Genomic DNA, 21,399 nt, shown 5'->3' with positions numbered 1-21,399 from the left:
AGGAAGTTTCATTATTGCGATTAAAACGAATTTAGAAAATAAAAATACAATATTATGATTTTCGATTAGCAAAAGTTTTAAAATAAATATCTGTAGTGTCAAAGTCACCACATTTGATTGCCTCGGGTAAAATTCCATATTTCTAATTCAGAAAGAAAATATGTTTCTTCTGTCAGTCGATATTGAAAAGTAAGACAGATCATTCTGCTTCGTGATAATCAAAATCAATATAATACGGCGAGATTCCAAACCTTTAAACTCTTTAAACATATTAAAGAGGGTCGAGGATTGTGCGCTATTTCGACATCCGTTGTTTTTCAAATGAACGCTTAGTGAACACAGTGATACTGCACTGTATTAGTATATATTATTATAAGAAATACCATGATCGTATTATTGATGGTAAGAAAATGAATGGTTGTGAGCATGTCCCTCTGTGTACTGTTTCGTTTGGTTTGCACCTACACAAAGGAGTAGCGCAACTCTGATTAATACCCCGGCTCGTTCTCACAATGTGTCTGTGGCGTTTGTTTCAGAGTGTTTAACAAAGTTAAGAGCCGGAGCGCGCACATGAAGTCGCACCGACCGCCCGACGCAGAGTCCAAACGGCCGCGCGTGGAGCGAGACAAGCTCGCTCTGGACGACCGCCACCGCGCCTCCCCTACTGACAACCATTCCAAGCCTGCAGCGCCAACCTGTCCCGTCCCCTCCGCCTAGCCGACCCCCACTCCCCACTAACCTCTCCAGTCTGTATTCTCCCACTTCTCCTCTCCATTAGGGACTCTACACCGGTGAAGAAATGTTACTATTTATAACATCGCATGGAACCGAATGATCGCAATCATACCTTTTATTCATTTTTCATATCCCCGTTGCATTATTTTAACTTGTACCAAAGGCACTCGAAACCCTTCCACTTGAACTTTAAAAGTTTCTATAAGAAGGTATGTTATACCAGAGCGGAGCATTTTCACCTTAAGACTGGTCGGAAGATGCTCTGATCCCCAAATAGCGGTGGAAGTGTGATTGTGCAGTAGTACAAATTAATATCATCTTTGGATTTTGATCATTTTGATTTGTCAAATGAGATTTATTTGAACTAGAATATAATTTTTTTATTATCACGGGTAAAATATTTCAGTAATTACATATTTAGAATACTTTCCATAAACTTAAGAAAGAATGAATTTTTTTACTTTTTATTGCTAAATTTATTAAAGATGATTTAAAATTATAATAATTTCACACTTAAAATTAGATATATTCCTGAATATAAGTGTATTTCGATTAAATAATTTTTTCAAATCTATTTTACCCGGTGATGATTTTTTTCTATTTCAAAATGAATTGAAAGAAGTTGATTTTGAAATGATTGCGTACGTGTAATGTGTACATTGTGTTAATATGTTTTATATGTAATATTGTCAACAGATGTCAAAGCAAGGAAAACTGCTGGAGTCAACTGCAGTTCGATTGAATAATTAGAGTTAGTCAAGTGTAAATGGAAAATCATCACTAGTCTCAAAAGAGCAATACTATGTTTTTTAAATGACACACCAAAAGTGTCGACTATTATCTCGCCTTATTTCGGACTGACAAACAGACACTACTTTTATGTCAAATTTATCTCATAAGTTACTTAATTTAATTAAAGAATAACGAGTGGAAAATAAGGGACGCGCACGTAACCCGCTGGTTATACTTACTGCGTGACTTGTATAAAGATATAAAGACAGTGATGTGCGGTCACGTGTGGTCTGCTAGGCTGAGATATTCCATATTGCCACCTCGCCACGGTTCTGACGATTCACTTATTGGAATATTTTAATAAGCTCATCCGAGACTTTGGCATTCCTTCAAATTTGGAAAATTTTCAGAGAATCCTTGAAATTTCAGCAACAAAAACTGGAATACTAAAACATATCAATGTTAAACTTTAACTGTTTGCCATAAAGAGTTTAATAAATCAAAATGTAGGTTGTGTAAGTTAATAGATAATATCATTTCATTTGTTAAATCTTTAAAGATACAAATGTAGTCAGAAATAAATACATTTTATAAGTGCATCTGTATGTTGAAATAATAATAATCATTATTGCGTATAGATATTTTGTTATCCTCTGTAAACTACATAGTTTACTTTGTGAGTTAAAAATAATATCTTTACTTTCAAGCCTTAGTTGAAATTTTTAGTATGAATATGACAGTCACTTCTATCCTAACTAACTCAGTTAGCAATCAAAATGTTGGCACCTTTTGCTCATATCCTTATCCCTGACAAGGTCATTATTAATTAATATTTAATTTTGCTTTGGAATGATGGTCAGATCAAATAGAGAACAGAAAAGGGAGTGAAATTGCATTTGTTTACTCGACAGAGTTGACGCGTTATATTAGATTAGTGGATAAGCGCAAGTTTTGTGGGTGTAGTATATTTCTATGTAATTTTTTGTACAAATTGAAAAGTGTAACAATACACAAATTCTTTCTTCAAGCAAATAAATGGTTGTGCTCTTTTCCAAAGTTTTCCATTAATGTTGATACAAAATAAAATAAAATTGTCTTTTTGAAAGTACCTACTAGAAATGGCAATATTGTGAAAATGAAAGCACTGAAAATAGAAGCCAAGGAGAAAATCAGTATTAAAAATAATAATTTTTCACATAATTATATAGTAAAATTTACTTTAGATACATAAAGAAATAATTAAGAGTTTTGTTATTTTCCAAAAATCAAAAGTTTCCTCTTTAAATAAAAATCGTAATATTTTTTTAGAGAAAATGTGCTAAACTACATCCGGTTACATCACTCGACAATCATAAACCGAATTCTCTCAAGAAACAAATTATATCCGCAATAGTTCTGTGACAAACCGAATCCTCTCAAGAAACAAATTATATCCGCAATAGTTCTGTGACAAACCGAATCCTCTCAAGAAACAAATTATATCCGCAATAGTTCTGTGACAAACCGAATCCTCTCAAGAAACAAATTATATCCGCAATAGTTCTGTGACAAACCGAATCCTCTCAAGAAACAAATTATATCCGCAATAGTTCTGTGACAAACCGAATCCTCTCAAGAAACAAATTATGTCCACAATAGTTCTGTGACAACAGTTCGGATTAAGGACCTCGCATTTCTTATCATTTTTCGCCTCTCATTTCTTTTACTGATTCTGGAAGCAATATGGGTGGGATATTTTGTCAACGGAAACAATTAAATATTTTCTTTAAACTGATGAAAACTATTTTCAAAAGTATCAATCAGGGTTCTCTGTAAATAAATAAGGTTAGATCTAATTAATAAATACCTTTAAATAAATGCCTAATATATTTAAAAAAACATGTTTTTTATAAAATAATAAACTTAAATAAAGATTTAAAAAAATTACTATAAAAATAAATTTTCTAAAATAATTATTTTTATGTTATCATTTTTTTATTGTGTATCTAAATTGTATTTATATTCTAGAGGGCAAAAATTGCCAAACACAAATCTTACTTCAATGTTTCTAGTTTCTAGTGACCTTTTCATCTGAGTAATAATATTCTTTATTTAACCCGGGGGTTTAATAGAGTGCTTTTCATTTAATTTCCCGAGTGAATCATTGTTTTGTTTGAAAATTAAGTCAATTTTATGGAACAATACAAGATGTAAAAAAAACGCATTAGTAATCTGTGAGAGCATTTAGACGAAATTATTTATTTAGCTTCTAGTGATTATTTATTATTCTCGATTGATATTGCACTGATTGATTCTAGGATTCTCAAAAGTTGAATATTTTACTTTAGCGAATGCAGCATTTTAACTGGAATGACAATTGGAAGTTCATTTTGAGGGGTGGATTTGAACACGGATACATTTTAGCATACGATTTGAAGGAACTTGTGATATTTACTTAAACAGACATAGTATTAAATTAGCTTCCCACGCCTACTTTCCTTACACGAGGAGGCTTCACTGTCGGTTTATTAGGGATACATGCGATGACTAGGTAGGGAGATTTAGAAGGAAGATGTAGAAGTCAGTCCGAGGAAGCGGTAGGGAGTAGTTTGCGAGTTCGTCCGCCCCTCACAAGAGCTAAGTGCCTTTAAAATGTGAAAACTAAACGTTTTATGGAAGGCATAAAAACCTCTGATATTTATGAATGTGACGGTATGTTTACCTTTCTCCCTTTATCGGTATCGGTCACCGGAAAGTTTATGTATATATTATACCTTTATATAAATGTACTTATTTATTAAATCTTATTATAATATACTATATTCTACGCATAAACAGATTACACCGAGTGTGTTATTCATATAAATCTTATATTTACACAGATCTATCGAATGGCTATAATTTTAAAGAAATATATGTTAATCTCACGAATGGTATCGGAATACATTAAATGTATATTTAGGTATATGTAATGTGAAACACTATTTTTTATCTTCAAAGTGAATCGTGTACATGTATAAATTATGAAATAAATGCTATACAATATAAAAACAATATTTTTCAAAGGATAATATTTAAGAGGTGTATACGCGCGCTGTATGTAGCGAGGCGAGTGCGTACGTAGCGGCGCTAATGTCCACACGTTTACACAGAGGAGAGTAGATAGGAACTTTGTAATTATTGGTAAGGTAAGTGCCGTTGTGCGGTACCACTCTGTGTTGTGATGTAGAACTCTGTATTACTCGTACCTACTTGTTACAATTAGGGAGCGGCTCCGGGAGGGAGCGGCCAGGAAGGCGCGGGGACCGGACTCTGGTGGTGACAACCAGTGGTCGGCCCCCGACAACTCTGCATATCGTTGAACAATAATAACATAAATAGATGTACTTTACGAGCGGCCGAGGCGCCTCTCCGCCTACGCGTATTGTGATTTAAGGCAATTCCCTCGCTTACTCCATGTTGTCCGGGAAAGGGTAGCAAACGACACAAACGGCTTCTTTATATCCTTTAAGGAAATATGTATCATCGTTTCCCTCCACTTTCAGCCCCGCTGTCACGAGTTGCGGCGCCAAAAAACTACTTACGTATAGGAGACAATCTTTTTTAAAAGTAAATGCGTATTCAGGACCCGCGAGAGTTATGTTACGAAGATACAAATATGTTATAATTAGGAATAGACAAATATTGATGTGATTTCACCATAGCGTAGGAAAGTCCTTCTCCAAACTGTCCTAGTATCCCTAGCTAGCGCTTAATGGAGTCAACACAAGTTTATAGTTGCGTAGGTTTATTTGTTAATCGGTGTATTTGGAATATTAATTAGTCGACACTCTTCACACACCTTCTCAGCTGTCGTACGTTTCCTTTGTTGGCTAAACTTTCACTTACCATTTACAATACACCCCGGCATTTATACAATACAATACACACGGTCGCAGAAGATGGTAATCATTATTTTCTTACACTCTCTGTAGATGATCTCGCTTCTTCGCAACTAATACGAGATAACTCGACCCGATGTTGAGTGTTTTGCTCAAATTGATCTAGTCATGGTAGAAATAACATATCGTTTTATAAATAATCTTCATCCCACGAAGTATGTGCCAAATAATGTATCAGTGATGACAAGTCTACTGCGAAGGTGCTCTACCGCCAATCCTCACTCCAGTACTGTAAGCCCAGTGCAAAAGTGACTTTTTGTGTATACGTATTATACTTGGCAACCATGTTACATGTCTTACGCTCAATCTAGTTAGCATTTCCCACATTACATAAGTATTACTGTGCCAAATAAGGTGGATGTTCTGTTGGACCGCTATTATATTTATACATATACAGACGATATGTGTGTAGACCCTATTGAGTTGTACGTCAATACATCAGTGTATCTCCATTTCCACTGAAGATTGTTAGAATATTTTGTTGACCTGTTATTACTATTGACCTTAGCTAAGTTTGAGAATGTACAGTTTTGAAGATTAATCTCTGTGTCTTTGCCATGGAATGGCCTAAATTAGGTAAAGTAACTAATACGAGTGAAAGGAGTAATTAATGTAAATAGACAAAGAATTCATGTAAATGTTTAAATGTACCTTTACACACAAATGTCATCAAATTATATTTCTATTTATCTTTGATATTTTGTTGATGTTTCTATTATAAAATATTTGACATTTTGTGAATATATTTAAGATTAAGTAAAGAATATTTGAGTGTCTGTGTAGTTTACTTTCATACACAATTGGAGATTATTCCGTATCTCGATGAGATAACTATTTCAAAAGACAATTTGCAGATCGTAATACATATTTACTTTATTAAGAACGCTGCGAAAAGTTCCGCTCGTTCCTCATATAAATATTTTTTATATAAATAAACTTACTGTCGGCATTGTCACCGGATCACGTGTGATTACCAAATGTTCAATATTTTTACTACAAATTACCTAAAAGTAGCACCGAAGACTCCTTCTCTGAAGTGCCAAGTGCTCGCGTTGACATTTCTCACGGTCAAGTTAACATTAATCGTTTTAGACAAATTTAAAGTGAATGATTGTATTACGATATTAAAAATATATATATATTATGTCAATGTAATACGTATTATGTATAACTTCATGTAATATAAAATATAAGTAAATATATTTAAAATACATATTGTTTCATTTATTTCAAACCATTAATCGATAAGAGATGTTGTTCTAATTACAGTACTAGATAACATAATACTCTGGCATTTGTTTTATTACACAAATATTTCACCAATTTCAGATTTATTAACTACATATTGGACATGAATGAACATCAAAACATCCGTATTTATATATCAATAAAACAATAAAGGGTTGGTTTTATTATATTTATTTCAACAATAAATACAATAACCTTAAGGTCAATCTCAGTAAACACATCCCTCTAGAGTCAAGCTCAAAAGGCCAATTGTATAATTGCCGCACCCAATCGGTAAGAGGACGTTTGTGTAAATATATTGTTATATTCTTCGAGTGGAAAACCATAATTCTTAGTTCATAGTCAAATTGCGCATTTAAAATCCAACAATGACCGATTGACTCTAGAGGACGTCTTTACATTGAGTAAACACAAGAGAATTAGAACATAACCGAAGCAAGTTTACCAAGAAGCCAGACAATACACGAAGGTTTCTACCCCGAGTACAATTTACTTATCTAACGTATCGGTAGCATCCTATTGTAAGGTATCTTTGGATAAGAAATAGTACTGCGAGCTAGGTGTGTTTAGAAAAACAACAAATGTGTTACGTCAAAAATTGTGGATTTTTTGTGGTATTCTTTAAAGGGCAAATAATATAAATATTTGTGACATATATTATTCTGCGGTGCAGTAAGTATTGACTGATTTCCAGTCATTATTAAGTAATATTGCGAATGATATTTATCTAAAACTATCGCTTTATACCGACTCCCTAAATGAACCGATATTGAAACATTTCTGTGGAAATCCTCACAATGTAATCTTACGGAATTACCCAAAATGCCATTTCTAAAAATAAACAATTTAAATTTATAAATAAATTGCGCTTATTGTAAATTATCTCAAACTTGACAATTTGCGAGTGCTTCAATCAAAATGAAGTAAAAATAATAATTGAACTAAGTGCGCAACACAATATGTATGTGCGTGTTTAGTGAAATGATTGGTGTAATTTAGATTCAGCAGGAAGGTACGACAGATGTACTAGTACCGAGAGAAGCGAGTGGAGCGCGTAAGTACGAGTTACAGTACAAAATGAATATTCATCGGCCGACAATTTTATACGTATTTACAAAAACAAAAAAATTAAGCCTTAAATAATTTGGCAATAACACGTCCATAAGACAAAATTAGACCAAAATATTTATTTAGAAAAAATAATTTAATTTTTAATTTCTAGAGTCGAGAAACGATAAAGCTTTTATAACTAGTAAAATCTATGACAAAAGGAAAACAAAAACAGATTTAAAATTTGCGAAATCTTTCACGCATTAGAATGTAATTCATTAAATAATAATTGTATCTTTTAAAGATTAAAACCAGATGAAAACACACGCACATCCTTAAATTGTTACATTATGGTTATGTACAAACTTTTAATATAAACCATGTAGCTACAGTTTCATACCAAAAGTAGATAATGTTCTAATACACGGAACATTAGTAATTTATATTTGCGATAGTTGCGATTGATACCATTCTATCAATTTTCACAAGTGGGCTGACATAAGCAGACTCGTACATACACTGTGTACCATTGAGTCAACTTTTATGTATACTTGTCCAATAAAACTGGTTCATGGGGAGTAACACCCGCCCTCGCAGTCCCGCTATAACTCTACACAGTCTCGTATAAAATTGTGATTCATCGATAGCGATACTTCTTATATTACCATATGACAGTGAAATTTGATAATTAAAATTCATAATAAATAGTTTGTACACATTGGCATTTGAATAATGGAAAAGTACCAGGACAATCGAGAGGGTTAATTACATTAGGATCAGGGACGGACATTTGTAACATTTTTAGCAAGGAGAGAAAATAATAATAAAGATATTTAAATCTATATTTTGTTAAGAATTCTATATTATTATATATATTATGAATATCACAACGCACAACAGAACAGTAAACCCGCGTCCCATTGGAAAAGTAGTGAATAGATTGTTGATAACTGCGACTAGTTTGTATTGTAACGTGAGAGCAGTCTCGTCCATATCACTCGTCCATACGACAGTTCATCCGACTATTTGACCGCTTTTTTACCTTTTATTACAACGGGTTTGTTCTTTAAGGTGCCTTTTTTGCGCCTCGCAGTCTGAAAAAAAATAGAAAATACACAATTTAGTTTAATAAATTTAACTACCGCGTTCGGTACAAAAAATCCATTATATGAGGAAAAGAAAATGTTCTCGAGCCAAAGTCATGAATAAAAAAAAACAATTATTTTTCTTGATAAGGATATAATTTAAGTGTATTGAAAATGATTTAACACCAATCTGACAGCAAATTGTTTTGACGGTTGCAGTTGAATTCTTGAAATAAGCGTAAGTACCGATATTTATCATAATGAAAAGACCAGACTTACTTACATAGAGCAAGCTCAACAGAGATAATCTGTTACTTTATTCTAACATAGGTTTAGAATTGAAAACATGTAGATAATTAGTAATAAAAGGATAATTATACTATTTTCAAAACTGTAATTATTAGTATGCATAAACTTTAAATATTTTATATAAATTACTACTACTACACCTACAATCGTGCAGTTTCACTGGCGTAGGCAGCGGATGGAACGCTCCACAAACCTTTTTGGAGATGAATCCGGAAGTCTTGATCTGCCGATCGGCAACGGGGAGACGCGGGCGGTTGAACTCGTGCGGCTTGCGAACCCGGTAGATGCGCACGAGCCAGTGCTCCGTGGTGTAGGCCTCCTCCAGGTAGGTGAGCGAGAAGCCGCGGTTGCCGGGAACCGCCTGGCGCGTGCGGTCGAAGCCGGCCGGCGAGCGCGCGTCGCCCGGGTTGCCCTCGAACCCGAAGTAGGACAGCTTGTACATGAGGCAGTTCAGCAGGGCCGGCGCCCCCTCCGCGTCGATGCGGAACTCTCCGCGCTCCGTGAAGTAGTCGTTCTCCTGCGGATTGCACATTACTCTTAACTAACTCAGGCTGGATGAGACGATCCCTACTGGGAAACCTCTGGCACGGTGAGTCACTTACGCGTATGTCCTTGGGATGCTCCCCCTCGGCGATGCGCACCATCCAGAGAAACTTGTTGATGTCGTCCCCCGAGTAGCCGATGGCGCCCCCGAAGATGACGAGCACGTAGTCCACGCCGAGGTCGCCCATGATTTCGTAAGCGGCGCTCTCGTTGGAGGCCATCGCCTTTCCCACCAGGGCTATGTGGGAATTATTCCACGTGTTATTGTCCACTAGAGTGGTCCGATTTGCCATACCCGCTATCTGAAAGTAACCATAATATTAAGGAATGTCAATAATTATTGCCAATTTTATTAAAAAGTAAAGCGACTTAATATTATGTCAAAATGACAATAAAAAGTGAATAATGTTCACAATTCTACTTAATTGTACTACATTGTTACCACAATGTTACTATATTGTGTAACAAAACTACGCGGATTAAAGAACCACCCCGTCATTGAATCAGGTTATCAAAATTAATGTGAATATCCACCAAGAAAATTCATAAAATAAATTAAATAATAAAAAATCTTTATTTTGGAATTGGCATATAATTATTCAGAATAAAAAATTTATGGAATTGTTAACCACACAAACTTAAAATTTAAGACCAGTGCTGTTTTTTATAAATTAATTTTTTTAAATTGAATTATGAACCGGGGAAGTTACCTGATAGCCGTAATCCCACCAGGACATGACACGCGCATCATCATCCGTGTTCTGTGACAGCCAGTAGTACGCCTCGCGGAAGTCATCCAGGATCTGTCTTGACCTGCAAGTAACAATATCCACATAATACATTGCTTTATATAAAACACCATATGGAATCTAAAAATAAGTAATATTAAAATAAAGTATGTAAATGCCATGCCATATATGATTATATACAAAATAGGTTTTGTGGTGTAAAATTCACTTCCAAACGTATAAAGGTAAGGTAAGCAGTCCCACTCCAAATTCTGTAGTCGAGTGATATAGAGATTGATTTAGATTTGGTGGTATACAGACGATGACATTACAACTAAATGAGAAAGGAAATGGAGGAAGAATAGTAGATAGGAAAGGGGGAATAGCAGTAATGGCAAGGGCACTCGTAGTTGTGTACCCATTATGTCTAAAATAACTACACACATATTAAAAGCCCATTTGTTAAAAAACTACAATTTAAATTTTGTTATAATTCGAAAATGTTTCGAAATTTAAGTCGCTTCAATGATTTTGCATATAAAACATTCAATAATAATAAAATAAAACAAGTAATCATTTACTACGCTTTATGATTTCATTCACGGCTTTTGTTACTTAGTTAAATAAACAAATCACTATAGAATCATTACCACATATATTTTTAAATATTAAAAATGAGATAATCTGAAATATTTTTAGTCCCTTAAATTTAGAAGTAAAGAGCTTTACATTGTATGTATTTCTAGAAATGCTGGTAATTAATACAAATTACCAACAGAAAAATGACCTGTCTTCGACTATTGACAGTAATTTTGATCAAATATACTCCATTTGCTGTGCTTTATAATTAACAATGGCAGTATGTAGTACTAACTTGCAAGTTAAGAATATGGTAAAGTGGTTTTATTAAAATCTGCATTACCTAAGATTTATTTTACACCCACGTAGGTTACATTGCCAAGAAAAGGGTTAGAGAAGAATGATTACAAGATATATTTTAGATACAAAAGAGTTCTGGGTATTTACAGGGCTCGCTTCAGCTGGCTTAAGCGATCACTTTGCATACTTGTGTATCTTTCATCATTTGGTTTGTGGTTGAACATTCATACTACTCAATTGTTTAAAACTTATATTCAATATTCAAACACTTCATTACATGCGAGTTAGAGGGGGCTCTATGAAAACTCTCGCAAAGAAAATAATTAAAACCAAATTATTAACAAATATTTGGAAATGTACGAAAGCATTTTTGTACTTCTCATTTTAACCTTTTGAGAGGCTTACATTTTGCCAGTTGAGTATATATTTCGAAAATAATTACAAAAAAGCAAACAGAAACTACATATCGATGTACCATGCTTATAATTGCGGTAAGGTATTTCAATAAAATATAACATACTCGTAACTCATATAACATAAGACATAAATATACAATGTGTGTAATTCTAATAATACCATACAGTTTTGCATGAAAACCATTCTCTGAAAAACGATATGTGAAGAAAAATAATACATCTCAATTTTTTTTAAAAAAACAGAAGCAATAACTAAACACTACAGCAAAATAATAATAAATGGTCACTAATACAATTACAATTCCTACTTTGACACATTTTTCTAGCTCTAAAAGATGCTGGAAATTGTACTTGGTACAAAACTCGGGTAAAATAGTGCGCAACAAAACTAACACTTATTTCAGTGGAATCTTACCCTCCTTCATCCCTTGAGTTGCAAAATATTACAAAACAAAAGAATTACATTAATAAATATTATTGCAATGTGTCCATATTGTAATGAGTGAAAAAGTAAAAATTAAAATACATATTCCCATACATACAACGATATGTAAATATTTTGACACAGAATGAAAAAAATTAATTATAAAATAGATTTTTTTTTACTTTTATATTATAATGTACAGACCCTCGTGTCAACGATTAATCTATTAAATTTCAATAAATTCAAAGAGCAAAACTTTTAAATGTATAATTATATTACTTAGTTATATTGTATAATATCATTTAGTGAATATTGTGGTACATACACATTTCTATTAATTTGTCTGCTATTCGTTGATTTTACCAAATATATAATTACAAAATTGATTATGAACTCGACAAAATACAAGATTTATATTGTTAGCCTATTTAGAAAAGCGACCAAGCTTATCCGTATAATTTTAACATAAGCTCATTTCAATACTTAAAAACTTTGTGACTTCTATGAATTCCATCTCAAATTGTATTTTATTATTTCTCACACACCTGTTTACAGTTTTGAATAATTTTTCTCGACATAAAACTTCGAATTAGAAATAAGATTATATGTGTACCATCGTAGAAATTGTTTTTTTTTTTTAATTTTTGCAGTATTGTCGCTTTATATTTGGTAAATAAGGTAAAAGTTAAATGAGCCATTAAGGTAAAAGTTAAATGAGTTTAGAAACCTGGGAAAGCTTAATATGAAAATGCTTAACTTTAAACAGACAACGTCAAGAGCGAAAGTATTTCCAGAATGTCAATATTTCGAGTGTATCGGAAGTTGCGACGAAAGGCGAGAATGCGGCAAGTAACACTAACCCATCGTTGGTGTAGAAGGCCAGCACGATGGAGGGACTGGAGTATGCGTTGGAGGTGACCCAGGTGCAGTGCACGGCAAACAGCATCAGCAGGATCATGACGACCACCACGACAGCGGAGCGCAGGTTGGGACCGATCCCCTCCGCGCCCGCCTCCGCCCCCCCCGTGGCCCCCACCCCCACCGCTACCATGTCCTGCTCGTGGCGCATGCGACGCACCTTACCTGCCTAAAACAATACCGTTTTCAATTGTTAAATTAAAACATTTTGTTATTAACTAGAATAACTTGACCATGTACTCTGCATGCCTCCCGAAAACCTTCAATTCGCCTCTTTACGAGGCATCAGATTTTCCACTATTTGGGATGCCCTCTGCTCACAATTTATCCCATTGTTAAAGAAATAAATGTTAAATAATAAATCAGCAGTTCACATCTGAACTAAAGATGAGAAGCGTCGATGTGAATATTTGGTGGTTCATATTTGAGAAGAGATGAGAGGGAGTTTGCAGCCGACGTTTAGATAGAAAGTCGACTAAGAATAAATTGTGTGTATTAATGTAAAAGTGGTATTTGTTTATTCTTGATGTACATTAGGTACAATATATTTTTAATCAATGGCATAAACCAAAAAGATTTAAATAGGAACTGAAACCGAAGATAGTAATCGAGGACATAGAGATGAGCTCTCTCTGATACAGGTGCGTTCACCGTCATTTATTACTATCGAGTAATAAATAATTGAGTAAAAAATCTCGACTTCAAACCTCCGAAATGAAGACACTCCGATCCATAACCGGAAACACATTGCGAGACCGAGTAAGAAATACCGACATTCGAAGCATGTGTAAGGCGGAGGATATCGTGAGGTGGGGACGACAACAAAGGCGATACTGGAAGGAACATATAAACAGAATGTCAGAAGACAGACTTCCACGTATCGCCCTCCAAGGCAACCCTGAAGGACGCAGACCCCCAGGCAGACCTTCGAAAAGATGGAAAGACAGCTGGGAGTCGACATCCCAAGAGCGACATGCGGAGGCACAAACAGATCCCTAGGATCTACATAAAGAAGAAGAAGAAGAAGAGTAATAAAATGCTATTACTATTGAGGAATAACTTCAAGTAATCATCAAATAGTATAACTTCAGAATGAGAAATTACTTCCACAATATCCTTTGACGAGTTCCATAGTAAAAGAGTCGCATATATTTGATTTCAATCTCAACCAGTTTGATTACAGGTAGTTAACAAAGAGAGCAATACATTAGTCTTGTTGACCATTTAAACAAAAATATATTTACATATAGTAAGATCAAGTCAGCGTAAGTAAGTATTGTCCAATGTACCTTGTCGTAGAGATTCCTGTTGGGCTGAGATTCCTCCGGCAGCTCTCGCAGGACAACCCTCTCCTCGGGCTCGTCCTGCAGATGCAGCTCCAACAGGCCGGAGAAGGCCACGCCCGCAAGCACGCACACCACCGGCGTCAGGGTCAGCATAAGCCGCACCATCACGCCCGCAAAGTACACCGCGCTCAGAGCATACAGGCACACTGACAAACAAACACTCGTTATAACCGTACACAAAGTTTAAAAAATGCAATTTAACAAACCGAAATGGGAGTTTTAATTCAATTGTAATTTAAACTATTTGTATTGCACTGTATTTCGTTTATTGTAATATGTTTTTCATTGTTTGTGAACCGTAAATAAATAAAATTCAATATGGAATTCTACTAACTGTCTGCAGTTACAATAAATAAATCAATATGATGTCATTAATTGAAAAAAAAAATATTAGGATTCTATTATTTTTTTTCAGTAAAGAGAAATATTTGTGTTTTTATTATCTACACAAATATTTCAATTTATATTTGAAGCACCAACTTTGTGATTTTACATTTTATAATTAAAATGTTACTTTGTTTAAAATCACTATAAATATTTTATTATAACATAATTATAATGTCTACCGGTTTCGAAGCTAACCGCTTCTTTATCGAGACTGATTAATACTATTAAGACTATTAAATCAGTCTTGATAAAGAAGCGGTTAGCTTCGAAACCGGTAGACATAATAATTAAGTTATAATAAAATATTTATAGTGATTTTAAAACAAAGTTACATTTTAATTATACAAATATTTCAATTTCATACTATTTCTGTGAGCCTAAGTGGAAATAGGTATCAAATTGTAGTTGAGTGGGTTCGATCCGAGAAACTCTTACTTAAGAGTCCGCGACACTAATAACAGGACCACAACCCGACACTTCTACACACAACACAATTCTAGTTTGGAATTAAGATTAATTTCACTCTGGAATTTAACAAACTGTTGCCAAATTGTATAGGAATGCCAATATGAATAACTTAATGTAGTCAGAGTTTCATATTCAAGAAAAAACAATTGGGCATTTGTTGTTAAATATGATAAAAATAAGATCTACGTAGGCAGATAGCAGTGTCGGATATGTAATAATAAGACAAAGGCTTACCAAATACTCTCTCATCGTTGATGTTCTTGATGCAGTACCAGAGGCCCACGGGAAAGGTGCACACGAGGATGTGCAGGTCGAAGAAGAAGGAGAACCAGGTGGTGGGCTGGTGCTCCGACACCGACGCGATGATGGGTATGTGCACCTTTGCGTAGGCCGTGTCCCACAGGGAGTAGAACCTGCAATCAGATTACTAGGGATTACTAGGGATCGGTCACTGCTAATACGCGAGGGACGATAAGATAGACATTAAGTTTACGGCACCGACCTGCCGCTCCAGGGAGCTATGACTCCGGTGTAAGTGAGCAGGACCACGCTCAGGAAGACGACAGCGCCGGCCAGCAGCCCGCCCATCACCAGCAGCCGGCGCCACTCCCCGCGAGGCAGCGTGCCCTGCAGGAAGCGCAGCGCCCCCACGGCCACCAGCAGCACGAACACGCCCGAGGCGGCCATGTGCTCGCTCGTGCGGATGGGCTGGAACCCCACGAAGGGAATCTGCATGGACAGCAGCAGACCCAGGATGTAGAACACCGTGTAGCTCGTGAACAGGCGAACCGAGTACCGCCCCATCAGAAGCAGCACAAACACGTGCAGCGGGATCAAGTTGATGATGAACACGTACCCTCCCCACGCGGACACCTGCGCAACGCAATAAAGGCACATACAATACCCAACATACAAACACGGGGTATCCAGACTGACTCTCCAGACATCCTAACTATTTTTAGATTAATGTGTGGCTTCATTCTATCAACATCTGGGGAAACAATCCCTTTTTTTAACTTTTTGTATGTTGAATACACAAAGGAAAGTTGTATCAGTCCAGAATGATATTCAATAAATATAAGTGTGAAGAATGACTAATATTTATTTTTACCCCTCTCGGAATGAAACCCGGAACATCCAGCACAGTAACCTAACGCGCTAACAATGCTTATATGGTGTATACACCAGCCACAGCAGTATGGTATACTACAATATATTTGCAACGGGAACATGATCTCACCATGTAGAAGTACGACAGAGCCGTCATGCAGGACCAGGAGATGGAGCCTGTCTTGACGCTCTTGACCCAGAGGTAGTAGGTGAACTGGAGGGCGAAGATGGCGATGCCTTCGTTATCGTAGCTCCCCGCCACGGAGCGGCTGATGTAGCCGGGAACTATGGCGATGAAGCAGGCGGCGAACAGGCCCGCGCCCTTGGACCACAGCTCCGCCGTCAGCAGATACGTCGAGATGGCTGTCAAACCGCTGGACAGGGTATTTACACAAATTTTTACTTACAAGTAAAATCTTAAAAGATTACCACCGTCCATTCTTTGATTTTCATACCCGCACTTGTTTTCATATTTTATTTTATTCTAAGTCTCTTAACCCATCCGCATATCAGTTTTTTTCAAAACACGTATACAAAGACACTAATTGAATGTATCTTCGCAAGTAAAAAAGTTGCCCCGCCCAGAGGGGAGGTAAAATGGTTTGACAAACAATGAGGCGCTAATATTTTGCACCTGATAAAACGAGAACAAACTAAAAATAATCTTTAAATGCAGAAAAAGGTACCACGCACAAAACAGATTGATTTTTGTGGTACAAATCAGTCCGACCAATCATAACGCTCGCTTGTTTGATGCGTCAACGGCGTTTAAATTCAACCGAGTTATAAAAATAAACTATTTCATGATATTATAACTTTTACTGTTTTACCAATAAATATGGTACATATAACTATTATGCACGTATTTTATTGTGTGTCTAGATCAGAAATGTGATAAATTAACAAGAAAACTTGAAAAAATAACTCAATAAAACATTATACCCGGGAAGTAAGGTTTTGGTTTCTAACTTAAATTTTAGTTGATATTTCAATCAAAAAGATAATTCTATCCTTATAGGGACATCTTTGGTCAAGTGTCGTCAATAAATTTATAAACAAATTATAAGAAATAATACATTACAAAAAGATTTCTTCACTGATTTGTATGTACAAATCTTTTCAGACTGCCCGTGTGGGCAGTCTGAAAAGTTTCCGACCTCAACATGAAGATGGAACTCGTTGTCAATAAAAATTTGAGCATGTGTTTGGGCATGTTTTAAAAGGTACTCATCAAAATTTCCAGCACTTTGATCGCACAGTTATTTTTTGACAGTCGTTTGAGTGAGTCGCCGCGAGCGTTTTTTCCAAAATGGAAAAAATTACGTATCGAGCAGTCATTATTATATATTTAGTCCCAGAGTCGGACATAAATTATTGTACTCTCGGGAAGGTTAACAGGTATAAATAAAGTTATTTATCGATTTAGCGTTTAATTTGTAGAACTTCATATTAATATTTTTAATATTTAAATCAAACACAGATTTGAGTATACTAAATTGTCTTTTCTTTTTACAAGTAAAAATTCTTATGACGATTGTTTCACCTCGATAGGACATTTTCTCGCATATATTAATTTGAGAATATTGAGAATATTTTTCTCGCATACATTTGTATCGAGATGCCCTAACAAGGCGAAACGATTATTGCAAGAATTTTAAAAAAATTTCATAAAGATAAAATAAACAATTTAGTAGACGCAAATCATTGTTTGATTAAAATTTTTTGAGTTGTGGCATTCATGCGAGAATTCAGGCAGCCAGTACAGCGAGCCGAGCGCTCCATCCGTAGTTTGGGATGCTCGCTGATGCTCGCCGCGAGCGATGTTGCATATACAATAGTTGTGACTTGTACTGAGAAAGAATTGTGGACCACGAAGGGAGTGGTTCAGACCTGAAGACGGGCGCCAGGAAGACGCAGATGTCCCGAATGTGCACGGGGATGTGCAGCAGGTGCAGCAGCCAGTGGATGGCCCCCGAGGTGATCATGAGGCCGGGGTACACCGTGCCGCCCACGATGCGGCCCAGCGGGTACCACGCGCGCTCGTCGAACCAGTTCAGGAAGTTGTAGAACCCATGCTGCACCATGTACGCCGTGGCGCGGTAATTGAACCTACACACAAACAATAATATTACCTACCCACATGTAAACTATTCACTGATTGATTACATTTATTTGCTTTATTCGTTGGTATTTCAAACCTATTTAATTAATTAAACCATATCCGCCCCCTAAATGGAGCATATGGAGTCTACAAACTGTCTCCTGGCTTTCTGTCGGCTGCCAGCTCCTTTGCATCCTCCCGAGTCAGATCCGCGTCCCGAAGTTCTGACGATAACTGCCGACGAATTGTCAGCAGTGATCGTACATGGCCAAGCCAACTGAATCGCATTTTCTTAACGACAGTTGTGACCGAGATTTGCTGCGTCCTACGCCTTATCTGTTTATTCCTCACTAAGTCAAACCACCGCACGCCTAAAATTCTCCGCAGACACCTATTCTGAAAGCTCAGTATACGGCTGCTCTGGGCCCTTGTATGTGCTATGTTTCACAGCCGTATAAGAGAACAAGAGCAATGCGAGCAATGTGTAGGCGGCATTTGGTCTTGGCATAAAACCGAAATAACAAGGAAATAGGATTTTGACAAATTTCTCAGTGTGGAAAATGTAACAAAAAACTCATTATAAATGCCATAAAAACCAAAATACTGCGATGAAGACAACACACTTAAAGTATATTCACAGAAATAAGTATTAAATACATTAATAAATATAATATCTTTACGACTCCATTAAAGGTAAATGGATTGTTAACAAAATTAGACATTTAATGAAATTCAATGGAAGTTGGATTAAATGTGAAATTTAGTAATAATTCAAAGTGGTTGAAAGAGTAAAGTGGCCAAATCAAAGTAGATAAAAGTAAATGTATAATTATTGCTCTACTTAATATTTTATTTTTATCATGAAATTTATTAGTTAATTTTAAGGCTCAATAATAACATAAATATATAACGCCCTTTTCGCCGATATTGAATAATATTGCTCGAAAATGGATGTAGATATGTGTGAATGTTAATTTAATTCATTTTAAAGTAAAACAATAAAAATATTTTTATGCAAAATCCATTAGAAAGAATATGAATGGCTACTCATCAACAAAAAAACATGGTTTATTGGTACACGTCACAATTCAGATTTCTAGAAAAGTAGTGAAGGAACAATAAAATAGACGTTATAAAATAGAGAGAAAATTTTAAATTTCCCTCATTTAAAAAAAAAGATATGGTGAATATTCAAAAAATTCTATAAAATTGCCAGAAACCTACCATGGATCAAATTCGTGGATGATACTTTCAAACCGTATAACTGCGAAGAGTCGGGACGCAAATCCAGAAAGCCATGCTAATGCTAATATAACGAAAGTTAGTAATGCGCTGTAACCGGCTGCTTGGGATAACTTTTCATGGTTTTTCCGCTTATTTTTAACTACATTTTCAGACACCGGCATTTTCCCAAATTGCTAACGCGGTGGCATTCGACAGCACTTGTCACAGAAAATAAAGATAACGATGACACGTCGCGACAATAATGTGACCATGTTCAAAAAAAAATTCCGATAATACATATTTTATATAACCAAGTCAGACTTGAGTATTTTATTATTTACTAGCTGCACCTGACCATTATTGTTGTATCTCAGTCTAGTCAGATGGAAAATAAATTAATTAAAAAGTACACATTTTCAATTGCAATTGAAAACACTTGATTTTTAAAACCTGAGCTTGATATTTATTTTTAACGACTAGTTCCGAAAGCTACAGTTGCTTTCATTGACAGGCGAATAGTAATACTTGCTTATGCTTATGAATCATTGAAATATTGAATGACATCAATGACAGCACGCAGCCTCCATAAAAATTGCTGCTGAATATTGATTGTCCTGGATTTTTTTTACCAACGTATTACTGGAATACAATAATGTTTGTATGTACATATCGCCCACTCCTTTCAAGAACGTCATAATTCAAAAATCGTCAATTTTCAGTTGTGCATATTTTCAGAATACCCACAAAATGTACTATATCCCAGCAAAAGCGGCATATTTTTAACTTAATATTTACCCGCTACAGGGCAGAAAATGTTGTTTTTGCATTTTGAAGAAAATATATTGTTTACTTATTTTTTAAAATAAACTAATTATTTTTTAAATGGAGAAAAAACCTTTAGGTTTTACCTAAAAAGTTTTGTTGCACAGTAAAAAGTTCAATAAGTGGCTGATATTTATTTTTAATACATTGTGATATATTTTCAAACTTTATAAACATTCTCCTGAAAAATCAAGTATTTTGATTTATGACGTTCTTGAAAGGAGTGAGCGATATATAAACCTACTATAAATAATTTTACTATCTGGTACAGATAAATAAAATAGACCGGTTGTTTTGAAGACCATAAGAAAATGTATTAATTAATAAATGTTTTATTAAGAAATATTTATGTTTTTTAACCCGATGGTTGCCAGAGACGAGATATCTCGGCAAATGGCGGAGTGCCCGTATGGCCAGAGACGAGATATCTCGTCAGTACTTTTGATGACGTATTACTCCGCAGTTTTAACTCATATTGACAATCTGTCAAAAACGGAACATACATTGCCATCAGTTGAAGTTGTCACAAAATATTTTATAAAGTTTTTAAATACTTTTAAGTGATTTATCGGTATCACTTTCAGCTGACAGTTGACAGATGTCATTAGGGCTACCACTCAAACCACTTGAAATATTGATTATTTTAATCGATTGTTTTGAACGCCAGGGGTTTTTATTTTGCTCATTTTTTTGTGTTTTTCTTATTATTTTAAAATATTCCATTGATAAATAATAGTTGTGTGTTAATATTGAATTTAATAAAAACTTGCGTGTGCGACTTAGTGTGACAACCCTGAAAATTTGAAACTGGTTTAACTTCAAGAATAAAACTCTAACAATCGATGCGGGATATAATATTTGGTAAGTAAATTATAATTCAATAAAAACAACAAAAAAAAATCTTTAGACAACTTTTTTTTTTCAAAAAAATACTTGGCCTGTTGAGCACTGCGG

The 21,399-nt window shown here is 35.2% G+C and overlaps 2 protein-coding genes across 2 annotated transcripts in view; one reads left to right on the top strand and one right to left on the bottom strand.

Moving 5' to 3' along the window:
- LOC148307104 (uncharacterized) overlaps nt 1-6,559 on the top strand; it is a 122,122-nt gene extending 115,563 nt beyond the window's left edge. Inside the window, exon 19 of the mRNA XM_088263933.1 lies at nt 537-6,559. Within this exon, the coding sequence (XP_088120059.1) occupies nt 537-717 (181 nt within the window). The 3' untranslated portion in view covers nt 718-6,559. The remainder of the gene's footprint in view (nt 1-536) is intronic.
- A 1,950-nt stretch (nt 6,560-8,509) lies between these two features.
- On the bottom strand, nt 8,510-19,882 carry LOC148307103 (dolichyl-diphosphooligosaccharide--protein glycosyltransferase subunit STT3B-like). Its single transcript, XM_088263931.1, has 11 exons — nt 19,624-19,882; nt 18,189-18,407; nt 16,429-16,672; nt 15,691-16,061; nt 15,423-15,601; nt 14,277-14,479; nt 12,930-13,156; nt 10,333-10,435; nt 9,682-9,924; nt 9,273-9,596; nt 8,510-8,779 (listed from the first exon to the last, which is right to left on the bottom strand). Exons 1-11 carry the CDS (start codon nt 19,803-19,805, stop codon nt 8,708-8,710), a joined length of 2,367 nt encoding a protein of 788 aa, XP_088120057.1. The 5' UTR covers nt 19,806-19,882; the 3' UTR covers nt 8,510-8,707.
- Between the last annotated feature and the right edge of the window lie 1,517 nt (nt 19,883-21,399).

Source organism: Brachycentrus maculatus, unplaced genomic scaffold, assembly GCF_059751285.1.
Source record: "Brachycentrus maculatus isolate JH-2025_06_01 unplaced genomic scaffold, ASM5975128v1 h1tg000209l, whole genome shotgun sequence".
Classification (NCBI taxonomy): Eukaryota; Metazoa; Arthropoda; class Insecta; order Trichoptera; family Brachycentridae; genus Brachycentrus; species Brachycentrus maculatus.
The sequence above is the reverse complement of the archived record's forward strand: the minus strand, read 5'-3'. Positions and strand labels throughout refer to the sequence as shown.